We start from the raw sequence: 13601 nt of genomic DNA on the forward strand, positions 1-13601 counted from the left end.
CCTCTCCTTTTTTTTCTTTCCCTTATGTTATACTGTTTAAATGTAAGTATACAGTTTAGTATGAAGGCCAAATGGATCTGCTAAGTAAATCCCAAATGTGGCTGATTGACTCATCAAGTGTCAGAATGGCACCCCCACACTGGAGTAGAAACTACTCCAGGGAGGTCAGTTCAAAAGACCTGCAGCTTATGGGAAGTTCTCTACAGAGGAAAAGAAGGGAGGAGATAGGCAAATGCTGCAAGTTATTCTTCCAAATTGAACCTTTAGATAAGGGACTGCAAAAGGCCAGAAGGATCGAAGCATTATTCCTCCCTCACCTGAAAGCCAGCTCTGGGAGCAAGAGTCAACTCCCAAACCTGATGTGTCAAAACTCACTATTATAAAGACCTCTTTCTTCATCTGAAGTGAGTACTTAGGAAAAATCCATGGCATAATCAAGGGCTCTTGTGAAGTCCTGAGGAAAAAGTCCTTGAAAATATTAATTCAATATTTATTCATCAGATTTTAAACTGAAAATGAAAAATACCAGGCATGATCAAAGGAACAGTAAAGTACTTCATAAAAAGGATATACTAATGGAAAAGCCAGTAAATCTTTGTTAAGTAAAGAAAATCATATTTCACTTATGAAGTTAAAAATGTCAATCATAACCAGTGTTCTTGAAAATTCAACCAAACAAGTTATTTTAGTTATTGTTGGAATTGATGCAATCCCCTTGAAGATTAATTTTGAAATTTCTAGAAATCATTAAAATTACCCTTTACAAAGGTATTTTTTTTCTTTTTCAAGCAGTTTTATGTTTAAGAATTTATCCTCTAATTGTCCTGGCTTATATATGGGAGGATAGAGAGTCCTGACTACCCTTTTTCTTCTTACAAAGATCCATTTTTTTTCTCATTTTTAGGTCTTAATTTGGAACTGGTGCTGGTAATTTAAAGACCAAAATAACTGAATAATCTAGACTCTAGACTAGATATTTTGTGGGATATTATTAATAATTGAATATGGTGGAAATATCTCCTACTTTCACATTCTGCCTCTAGGTTGATCTTATATCATGCATATTTTCAGGAAAACTGCCAGAAGTAGTAATTTTGGGGCATACTTCAAAATTCCCCAAAGAAACTTAGAATTAAAGTGAACTATCCAAAGCTGATCTGATGCCTGTTTTTGTATAGCCCAGTAGTTAAGAAAAATGGTTTTTACAGATGAATTTTTGCAATCAATTTGATGTTAGGGAAAATCTAACTTTCAGCCACACTTAAGCAGAATGTTATCCCCTAGAACAAAGTGAATTCCATTCTACTAATTGGTAGACTCTCATTACAGAAAACTACACAAGTGTGTTTATTATTATTAATATTGTCAATTGTAAATGATGCATCATTATATAGAATGTCCCCAAAATTTTTGAGGAAATATGCTTTGTCTTTTTTTACGTAAATACCTAAAAAATACACTTTGTCTCTTTGCCCCCATAGCTCAAGCTATTTATTTGGCCCTCTGCATAAAAGTTTGTTGAACTCCTTCCAGAACATTAAGAAATTACCTCTGAGACTCTTAATCATAGGAAAAAGAAACTGAGGGTTGCTGGAGGGGTAGGGGTGGGGAGATGGGGTAACTGGGTGATGGACATTAAGGAAGAGGGCATGTGATGTAATGAGCACTGGGTATTATATAAGACTGATGAATCATTGAACTCTACTTTTGAGACTAATAATACATTATATGTTAATTTATTGAATTTAAATTGAAAAGGAAAAAAATAAATTACCTCTGATTTTTTTTTAGTTTTTTTTTTATTTTTTATTTCAAAGACACTGTTATCAAAGACAACAACCACTCCTGGTAATCCAATCAAATCCTATCTAATAAATACTGACATTTAACAGCCTCAAAAGATGCCTCAGGATAGCCTCTAAATTATAAAGTAATCATCTTCAGCAGTCATCTGATAAAGCCCAGTCTATAAAACAAAACCAGAATATCCACAGCCATGTGACATGCAACTATCTAATATTTTATATATACATTGATTTTAATGTCATAAATCAAAGTATGGACATCTGCACATGTGTGAATATTTTCCATAATCTTTAAAAAGGTGATCTATGAGCTGAGGTTTTCAGGAACAGCCAACAAGCCTTAAGTTCTCAAGCCATTACTTTAGACAGAACACTCTATATACTCATTAATACAATAGTCTTGAGTGATTAAAAAGCATAATATTTTATATCCACTGAGAAGATATGCTGCCAAATGCCAAGTAGGTACGCACACACCACACACACACACACACACACACACACACACACACACCTGCCTTTCTTATAGTAAAAAGCTCACCAATGACATATGATAGCTTTCAAAATAAAGTTCAACGAGTTGGCACAATGTCCATAATCATTCTTGATATTTGTATTTGTCTTATCTCTACAAAATGTACATTACACTGAAAAAAACCTGTGCAGTTTCTTGATTCTCTATTTAATCTCCAATATTATCTACCTGTCATGAATGCCTTACCTGCTTAGCCATTCATTTGTCTTTTGTTAAGAATCAGACTCCTTACAGAGAAAGACAAATACCATATGATTTCATTCATGTGTGGAACTTAAGGAAAAAAACAAACAAGTAAAGGGAAAAAATAAGAAAGAGAGAGAGAGAGAGAGAGAACTCAAGAAAGAGAGACTCTTAACTACAGAGAACAAACTGATGGGTACCAGAGGGGAGGTGGGTGGGGGGATGGGTGAAATAGCTGATGGGGAGTAAGGAGCACACTTGCTGAGATGAGCAAGGTGATGTATACAAATGTTGAATACCATATTGTACACCTAAAGCTATAACACTGTATGTTAAATAACTGGAATTAAAATTTAAAAAAAAGAAGAATCAGACTCCCTAATTAAAAAAACAAAGAAAATAAAAATAACTCTACAGACTGCTGCTTTCAGTTGAATTTCAGTGCTTCGCTCTCTTTGCTAACCCACATTCCATTGGTACCTCTACTGCTTTTCTCTCATTTTCCTCTCTCTCTTTCTCCCAGAAATATAAAGCTATGGTGGCTATAAAATAAAAAAAAATGTAAACACTATGTCAAATTTACCATTATGCCTCTATTCTTTAGTATAGAATTTACAGTATTGTAGGTTTTTTATAACACTTGATGAATTAATAAGTAAGTAATGGTGAGGTTGCAGAAAAAGTAGTGAAGTGTTAAAAGGAAAACTGGATTGCTCAGGATTTTTGTATCTTAATGCCCTGAATGACACTGCAAATGTTGAAATTTGAAGACTATGTCTCATCAGATACATAGTTTTTACTTCTTTGTTTGGGTGTTTTTTGTTTGAGTAAGAATAATAATAATAATAAAAAAAACTTCCTCTCATTTGTTTTAAAGATGTTTGGGATGATCCAGAAACAAACAGAATCAATGTTCTGTTTTCACTGACCTGGGCAATCAAAAACAATGAGTCATGGATGCATTTAAATTCATCGAGAGATACATATCTGTTAATCCTTCTAGAGAAGGATACTTAAAGGAGAAAGTTCAAGCAGGAACTAAAAATTAAGAAAAAAGGAAATGATACATGTTCACTATTTTGCTCTTTCTACATTACTTATTCTCATTACCCAGTAGGATCTAAATCTCATGAAGAATAGGTATCATGGGCTATGATGTAACAACTGTCTAAAAGGCAGGCAAATTTCACAAAAGAATTAAATAGAAAACTCAAGCATCACAATCAGCATGCATTTTTGCTGTTTTATTTAGTTTTGAGAGATTGTTACTATTGCATAAAGGGGAAGGCTGCAGGTGTTAATCACAGTGGATTTTATGAACACAACTTTACCACATGAATGCGGATCTGCTTGGTCTTGGCACCATAGACAAGTGGATTGAGAAATGGGGGGACCAGCAAGTAGAGGCTAGAGAAGAGGATATGGATATAAGGGGGAACATGAGCACCAAACCTATGTGTGAAGAAGGAGAAGAAGGCGAGGAAGTAGAGCTGGAGGAAGACACAGATGTGGGCGAAGCAGGTATTGAATGCTTTTCACCGAGCCTCCTTCTGGGGCAAGCGATAAACTGTGATAAATATCTGTATGTAGGACAAAGTGATGAAGGTGAAGTCGAACCCTGCAACAGTGAATGCCACAAACAAACCATAGATTTTGTTGACCCGCACATTTTCTGCAGCCAGTTTCACAATGGCCATATGCTCACAGTAGGAGTGGGAGATGATGGTTGTATGGTAAAATTGAAACTGGCACTTTATCAGTACTAGGCATGGGGCTACCAGAATGGCAGCCCTGAGTGTTACCACAGCCCCTATTTGGGTGACCAGCTGGTGGGTGAAGATGGCACCATGTCTTAGTGGATAACAGATGGCCACATAACGGTCCAGAGCCATGGCCAGGAGGATGCCTGACTCTATGCACTGAAATGAGTGGATGAGCCACATTTGAAGCAAGCAAGAATCAAAATAAATCTCTGGCACATGAAACCAGAATATGCCAAGCATCTTGGGCATAATGGTGGTTGCAAGTGCAATATCTGTGACTCCTAGCATGCCTACAAAAATGTACATGGGCTCATGGAGACTACGCTCTGAAATGATGATGATCAGAAGCAAGGAATTTCCAATCAAAGCAAAAAGATACATGGCACAGAATGGAATCCCGATCCAGCACTGCACAGACTCTAGACCTGGGATTCCTATTAGTGTCAACAGAGAAGGCATGAAGACTGTAATGTTGGAGATGGACATAATGTCTTTGGGTCTCCAGAAGAAAATGAAAGAAGTATCTCAGTCAGTGGTACACTTCTCTACTCCTTTTTCCATCCAAAGTCATCGTAGTGAGTCTCTCTGATTTTGGCCGAAGTCTAAGACCATATCATCCATTTCACATATATTATTGATGAAAAAAGACTGACTCATAGATGCACATCACTGTTTTGAGGGAGGATATCCCCACGCACTAGTCCATAAGAACAGGTTAAGTGCATGGCAGGTCAAATGCATTAGAACCACCAGATCATCTGAGTAAGGGAATCAACTGCTGACCTTTCTATATGTCCTTCTGGACCTGTGGACAAAATAATAATGCTTGTTCATTTTGTTTGGAAATTGTACATTAATCAGATTTTCATAAATCTCTCCCTATCCAAAATTGCAGCTAATCCTTAGTGCTCTATTTTTTTTTCCCACTGTCCTTGAGTCAGGAACTTTTAGTTTAGACTAGCAACTAATCAGACTCTAACCTGTATACTGGTATGAAAAGCTTCTTATGGAAGAGAAGAATGATAGAAACAGCTTCACCCAAGAGCATAATATACTTAGATATCTATATCTATATATTACATATCTGCATAAGAATGGGTGTCCTTTTAAAAGAATGTGAGGTAGAGCTCGAGAGAAGATGATTCAAATCCATGTAATTTTTACAATCTGGATCAAAGTTCCATGCTATTTTTTACATTACTAGTAAAACTGTATTTTATTTTGTCTCTATTACTAACATGGAATTCCTTAAAATGAGTGGCATGCTTAAAATAGCAGAAATTCTGGAATACACATTTCACAATTACTAGAGGCAAGAAATATCTAGGAGGAAAGGAAAATCTGAGAAACAATGTAGAGGTAAGTGGACTCACTCTTGCTTACTAAAGGACATAGGTAAATGGGTTAACCTAGCCAGAATAGAGTTTAGTTCCTAGGGTTTAAAGTGTTCAGAGTTATCATTAGCAAAAGATTGGTAAATTTAGGCTTGTTGATGTTTAAGAATATACACATCATTTGAATGCTTCAATCATTTTGGAGCTCAAGCATCAAAAATGAATAGAAAATAAAGGGGTGAAAAGATAGTTTCCTTAAAAGGGAGCTCAATCTAGAAGTAAAAAAGGAAGACAGAGGGCAGAACTTGGGACACCAGAAATGATGCAGGAAAGGGCTGTAAAGCAACTAAAGATAATTTGATCACCACAATTCACTGATGACTGAATATTCTAAAAATTTGGGCTCTAAGTCCCCAAATGAGAGTTCTTCTCTGATAAAGATCATTGCTTTGAAAAATTGCATATCTAGAATCATGAAATTCTCAAGTTGTACAATAGAAAAATATTTGCTATCCTTTAAAAAACAGGGTTCAGTTATGTCATGCTTTCCTAGACTCTCCAACACTGTTGCTTTATGTCAGCAAGCTCACAATCACTTAACCATATACTGAATGTCACCAAATATGCCAGTTATTCAAGAACAGCTGTGGTTTATGCAGCTAAAACTCTAGTGAGTGGTCATAGTCAGAATGATCATTTATGAAGAAAGGTTGTATCCAGCCAACATGTATTTAGGATAGATTGGTCAGTCAGCTAAGTCCTTGATTTCCACAGCTTTACTCTCCAGTGCTTCATATTACAAATTCATAGGTCACAGATTGTTTCTCATAGGGTTGACTTTTTCTTTCCTCATAGTTAATCAGAATTAGTAGGAATTCTTTAGTAACAATCTCATTGTCTGACTTATTCAAGAGAAAGGAGCTGCCATGGGAGCATTACCTGATAGGTACAGACAGTGGGAAGGCAGATGGGAGAGGACCTAAGTGAGTACAAGGCAGGGGGGAAGGAGTGCTTATCATTGGAAAAACCAGCAGTGAAGCATTATGAAGTAAATTTGGGGATAGTGAGACTTCCTTGCCCTTTGTTGTTGGGAACCAGTTCTGCTCTTATCAGACACCTGAAGACCATCGTTAGTCTTCATAACACTATCCCTCTTTACTTACCTCCCCTCCATCTTTCTTTCTCCTGAGATTCTGGTCTCATTCCCTGGTATCATGTGCTGGACAGTGCCTCTTCTGTCTGCACCCTCAGTAACAGAACTTCATCAATGTCATGAACTCTGATCCATTTGCTGCTGGGGCTATATCCAATATATGGATATCTCTGGGATAAGCTTTCCTGCTTTTGTTCTGTCCCTGCAAAACAAATTTGACCCTATTCTGTAAGTCTGTCTGAGATCATGTTGGTAGATTCATCCTCCAGCAAAACTCACAGCAAGGTCTGTTTCATGCTGAGGCAGCAGCATAAATTTATTGAGCTTGAATTATAGAAGAAAGCTGCTGACTACCAATTAAAATGTTCCCCAGTGAATGTGGGGAAGGGGGAGTTCTGAATATGAACTGAGATACTTCCTCACCACTAGCCCAGTCCAGGAGTGGCCCAGCAGCTCAAAATGATACCCTTTTGGGTCCATCCACACCTAATGCCTCTGAAATCATTTCTATAACTTGCAGAATCTCATTGCTCATCTCTTTTCTCTTTCCCCAAAGGGTAAATTAATATACACAAGTTGTATTTTTATGAGTTCAGTTCCTTTTTTGTTGTCCTCATTTGCAAAAAACATCTATTTACAAATGACATATAAGATAAAGGGCTAGTATCTAAAATCTATAAAGAACATACCAAAATCAACAGCCAAAGAACAAATAATCCAATCGAGAAATGGGCAGAAGACATGAACAGACCTTTCTCCGAAGAAGACATATAAATGGCCAACAAACACATGAAAAAATTTTTGCTCAAGGTCACTCGGCATCAGGGAAATACAAATCAAAACCACAATGAGATACTACCTCACACCAATCAGAATGGCTAAAATTAACAAGTCAGGAAACGACAGATGTTGGCGAGGATGCGGAGAAAGTGGAACCCTCCTATACTGTTGGTGGAAATGCAAGCTGGTGCAGCCACTCTGGAAAACAACATGGAAGTTTCTCAAAAAGTTGAAAATAGAGGTAACCTATGACCCAGCAATTGCGCTACCGGGTATTTACCCCAAAATACAAACATAGTGATTGGAAGGGACACCTGCACCCCAATGTTTATAGCAACGGTATCTACAATAGCCAAACTAAGGAATGAGCCCATAGTGTGTGCACACACACAAAATGGAATATTTCTCAGCCATCAAAAAATGAAGTCCTGCCATTTGCAATGATTGGGTGGAACTAGAGGGTATTATGCTAAGTGAAATAAGTTAATCAGAGAAAGACTATTATATGATCTCACTGGTGTGTGGAATTTAAGAAACATAGGATCATATGGGAAGAGAGGAAAAAATAAAACAAGATGAATACAGAGAGGGAGATAAACCATAAGGGACCCTTAATCATAGGAAACAAACTGAGGGTTGCTGAAGGGGATGGGGTGATGGGGTAATTGGCTGTTGGACATTAAGGAAGGCATGTGACGTAATGAGCACTGGGTGTTATATAAGACTGATGAATCACTGACCTCTACCTCTGAAACCAATAATACATTATATGTTAATTAATTGAATTTAAATTTTAAAAAATGGAAAACAATTAAAAATAAAACATAAAAAAATAAATCTAAAAAAACAAACTAAAAAAGAAACAAAAACAAAGTGGTTATACCATTTTACACTCTCATCAGTAATATATGGAAAAACATCTAAAGAACACTTAGATGTGGGCATGTTCCTATTGCATGAGTTCTATAAATATCCTTATGACCCTTCTTTCACTGAGACAATTCCGGAAAAAAAATCTGTATCTACAATGGCTCTTTACCATACATTTAATTCTTACTCTCCTGTAGTCTCATTCCTCAGATTTTTATCTTGTTGAAGCTAAGTTGGTAAATTCAGTAATCTCAGAAAGTCCAGCTATGATGGACATTTCTAAATCCTTCTGTATGAGCTCTGAGCCGGTTGTTGCCCATTTGATGAAATTTTTCTCCATCCCTCCCTTTCTACCTTCCTCCCTCTTTCTTCCACTCTTCTCTCAGAATGCAGGTGTTTTATACCTCGTAGATGTGGAGGAATCATGTCATCTGCTCTTGATGCAAGTAAAAAGAAGATATCATATATACTTTCAATATTTTAGAAATATGGGAAGAAGGATGGATATATCTTTCATCATTAGAACAAATGATGAATTCTAAGAAATACTTATGCACATGGTACCTTTCTCCTTGACATGATTCACCTGGTTTCTAGACTTTCTTGTATGTTGCTAACTTAAGAGGTACTTGAGGTAAATGTTAAAACGCTGGCGAATTTAGGAAGAATCCTTTCAGGAGGATGGAGGAGGCATTCACAGTGGATTTCAGGGAGAAGAGATAGAGATAAAAGGGCAAGGGACTTTAAATGCTCTTTCTAGAATTTTGTCTGTGAAGGAGACAGATACAATGGTACTGATTCATGTTGAATAGAATTGATTCAGAGGCTGGACGGGCACATATTAACTAATCATTAGCTCATTCTTGAGTCACCAAAGAACAATTCAGACTAGTGTATCATTTTGTTTCGCTCCTCTTCTTCTCGTCTACTGATTTTATTTAAATTTTGCCCCCCCAATATTCTATCCTGGGTCCCTTTCACTCTCAAACTATACAGTATTGCTTGTAATTTAATCTCTCAAAATAACTGAGGTATCAATTTTATTATGCCAACTCTTATAACAATATTTTCAGCACATATCCTGATTCTCTGCCTGGTTTGGCAGTCATATCCAAATTTCAGTTCATGTTAAACATATTTTGAAAGACAGTCCTGACCATTTCCTTTGCCTGAAGAAAGGGAAACAACTTTTTTCCACTTTATTGTAATACCTGGAAATACCTTCACAAATAGATCAATACCTATTTATTTTCCTTTTTGTCTGAATTTCATGGGTTTTTGGGGGGGTAAGCTAATGAACCATCTTTAAAGGATCATCATTCAAATTTTTTTCTTAAAAAAATTGATATGTATTCATTGCGAAGCATACACCATTATGGCAATCCAGTTTTTTAGCAGAGTAAAATCAATTACATCTATTTCCTGTCCATCTTTTTTTTAAAGTAATCTAGTCATTAAGTGATGCATATTGTCAAAATCACTGATAAATCATATGGAATACAGAATCAAGAAATTAATGTCTATGAGGTCAATTGATTCTCAAAAACAATATCAAAGCTGTTCAATAGAGAAAGACTAGTCTTCTCTACAAATAATACTGAAACAACTGGATATCCATATCAAAAAAACCAACTTTTTTTCTATACAACAATTAACATGAAATGGATTATAAACCTAAACGAAATATCTAAATTATAAAATTGCGAGAAGAAACCAGAACAGTTTTTGTGACCTTATAATTATGCAAACGTTTCTTAGAAAGGACCAAAAAGCATAAACTAAGAGAAATAAATGACAAATTAGACTTCATTTCAATTTAAAAATATGTTGTTCTGGGGCGCCTGGGTGGCTCAGTCGGTTAAGCCTCTGCCTTCGGCTCAGGTCATGATCCCAGGGTCCTGGGATCGAGCCCCGCATCGGGCTCCCTGCTCAGTGGGGAGCCTGCTTCTCCCTCTGCCTCTGCCCCTCCCCCGCTCATGCTCTCTCTCTCTTTCTGTATCTCTCTGTCTCAAATGAAAAAAAAATTAAAAAAAAAAAAAATAAATAAAAAAATAAAAATATGTTGTTCTTTCAAAGGTGCTATTAAGAAGATTAAAACAAGCCATGGACTGGAGAAAGTACTTGTAAAACACATATCTAATCAATTATTTACCTAGGATAGATAAAAACATTTTCAATAAAAAAGACAAATTCCATTTTTCTCTAAGATTTTTCTTTAGTAACTCTTTAGATCTTTTTTCTCATTATCCCGTGATATCAGTGGCACAGCAGAGAGAATGTTGCTAAGACAGGCTATCATCTCAAAATGAAAAATCTAGAGACTAACTTAAATTTTATCTATGGAGCTAGAAATATTTAGTCTATTTAGATATATTTAGGAATATTTATTAAGCTATGCCCACTGCACATACACGCACAAAAAGATAATGATTCGGTCATAAGCTTATGAAAAGAGTCTCAGCATGTTCAGTCATTAGAGAATGCTAATGAAAATCACAATGAGGTGAGGCACCTCGGTGGCTCAGTCGGTTAAGGGTCTGACTGGTTCAGGTCATGATCTCAGGGTCCTGGGCTAAAGCCCCACATCCAAAGGGCTCCCTGCTCAGCAGGGAGTCTGTTTCTCCCTCGCCCCTTCTCACCACCTGTGCTCTCTTTCTCTCTCTCTCAAATAAATAACAAAATCTTTAAAAAAATCACAGAGAGATTTATCTACACACCAGCTACGACAGATGAAATTAAAGATCGATTTTGCCGAGTACTGGTGATAATGTGGAACATCTGGAACTCTCACATGCTGCTGATGGGAATGTAAAATTGTAGAGCCACTTAGAAAGTGGTTTGAAATTTGTTTTAAAAGTTATCCTTACACATAGCATAAGACCCAGCATTCCCACTCCTGGTACTTAACCCAAGAGCCATAAAAATGCTAGCTTGTGTGGGATTTCTACCCAAATTATCATAACAATATTTATTGTTCATAGCAGCCTAAAGTGTTGGACATGTGGTTTCTTTTCAAAAATGTGTTAACATTGGGCTTTTATTCCTAAAACATAAAAGTTGTCTGGAACTGAGTAGTATCGCCTTCTTCATAAAGGGAAATGCCTCTTCATTCTGTTTCAGTCCTCACTAGTTTCTATTCTGTTTGTGATGTTTCTGGGCCTGTTAGTATTTTAGTTTTTTTTTTCCCCTCTGGCTTTTCAGATTGGGGTGATAAATATAATTTTGGCATCATGTTCCCTCTGTGCCACTGACATCCTCTTATGCTGCAAACAAGTTCAGTGAATTTCTGACATAGTTATATCCTCTTTTCCTGTCAGAACTTGGTGGCCTGTTTGCACGCACACACTCAAGCTGTTTACCAGTATTTCTTGGTTTCCTTCTCTTCTCTGCTCATCTATAAATTTGTGGCTTTTCAACTTCCTCTGCATAGGTGAATATGAGTCCAATTGATGTGTCACTTACAGATGAAAGTATTAGCATTCTGGTGTTTACTCACCATCTTTTCATTTTCCCGCATCATCTATTCTAAGAGCTTCGATTGAAATGTTAAGAGGCTCCATCACCTTCCCTTACTGATACTTATATGGTGCATAAATTCACCCTCCACCCTCTACCCACATTGTAAATGTAGCTGAGAGAGAAATTTTATGGTTAGTCCCTTGAGATTTGGGGGCTATTTGTTACCGTAGCATAAATTAGCCTAAACTAATTTGTACAACAATGAGATGAGGCAGATTCTTGGTGCGATCCTCAGAGTAAATTAAGTAGGTCACCTGCAAGAACTAAACTCACAATGAATGACATGTAATAAAACATTACAAATAAAATTGAGTTGCTGTTTTCAACATTTCTCTATCATCAGTGTAACAATGGAAGTTTGACCCACAGGATCATGGGTGATGTTTCTGGTGGTTACGGGATTGAAGAAGAAGAAGAGAATCCCTTGGAAGCCAGACTGGTTTAAGTGGAGACCCACTGTAAAAAGATCCTCTTGAAGAGATATTTAGGGGTCATCATTACAGGCTATAATTAATCATAATTAATTATATTATATTTGAATTTTAAGATATGGAACTACTCATAATATGATTGGTTGAAAATTTAGTTTTTTGTTTGTCTAGTTTAGAATCCAGATTCTGCCACAGGCTAACTGTGATTTGGAACATTACACTTGACTTCTCTATTTTTCTATTTCTGTATCTGCATGATGTAGAAAATACTGAAAATGGCTTTATATATCTATTCTATGGATTAAATGGTCTTCATCTATGTAAATCACTTAGTATGGTACCCCATATAGAGCTTCTGTCAAATAAATGCAGCACTTTAATTATGATGTTTTTGAACTTAAAATTAGGATATAGAGCTACTATCGGGCAGTGTGAAATTTAGCGGGGTGTTTCATACATTTCTATCAGGTATTGTGAGAAAGTAATGACTAATAAAATCTAAGTACTTATGGAGAAAATTCTACCAGGAACTTTACTAATTGCTTTATTCACATCATTGTATTTAATTTTTAAACCCTCAAAATGAAACTCCATTTTATTCCCCTATTTACAAATGAGGAAATTTAATTCAAACAGTTCAAATCACAGAAAAGTCCCACACATATTGAGTTAAATAGCTAGAATTTGGACTTAACTATATCTGATTCAGTCATCCAACTTCAAATTACAGACTTAGTTCTTGCAAGTACCACCTTTTCACTGTGTGGCTTCAATCAAGTTACATAAATTCTCTCAACTTCTTAATTTATATAATGAGAATAATAATACTAATGAATTCACAGAATTGTCATGAAGATCACCACTAATTATTATTATGGAATGGCTTCTGAACTACCTTGAAGAATTAAGAACTAGGTCAGTAAAAAATATCCTTGTCCATTTTCATGATTCCACTGAATTGAGTACTTTCAAAGATAGATACATAAAAAAATGGAAGAGAACACAATAAATCTAGTGAATTGGTTAAAAACTGAAAAATAAATGATATAAATGATGCCACCCATCACCTTATATACTTATCACTTAGTTCTAATACAGGGACCTGTCTTAAATCCTTGGCTGACTGGTAATTATCCAAGACTCTGGTTTATGAAGATACTCATTCTGGTTTGTGAAAAATCAAAACCATGTGGAAAAAGAAGTTGAATTTTGCAGACCCTGTCTAGGA

At 36.1% G+C, this 13601-nt stretch overlaps 1 protein-coding gene across 1 annotated transcript; it reads right to left on the minus strand.

Moving 5' to 3' along the window:
- Positions 1-3836: 3836 nt before the first annotated feature.
- Positions 3837-4772, minus strand: LOC113914931 (olfactory receptor 52A1-like). The gene is given in 1 exon segment (XM_027580554.2): positions 3837-4772. A coding segment is annotated over 1 exon segment (936 nt).
- Positions 4773-13601: the final 8829 nt, after the last annotated feature.

Source organism: Zalophus californianus, chromosome 11 (genome assembly GCF_009762305.2).
Source record: "Zalophus californianus isolate mZalCal1 chromosome 11, mZalCal1.pri.v2, whole genome shotgun sequence".
Taxonomy (NCBI): domain Eukaryota; kingdom Metazoa; phylum Chordata; class Mammalia; order Carnivora; family Otariidae; genus Zalophus; species Zalophus californianus.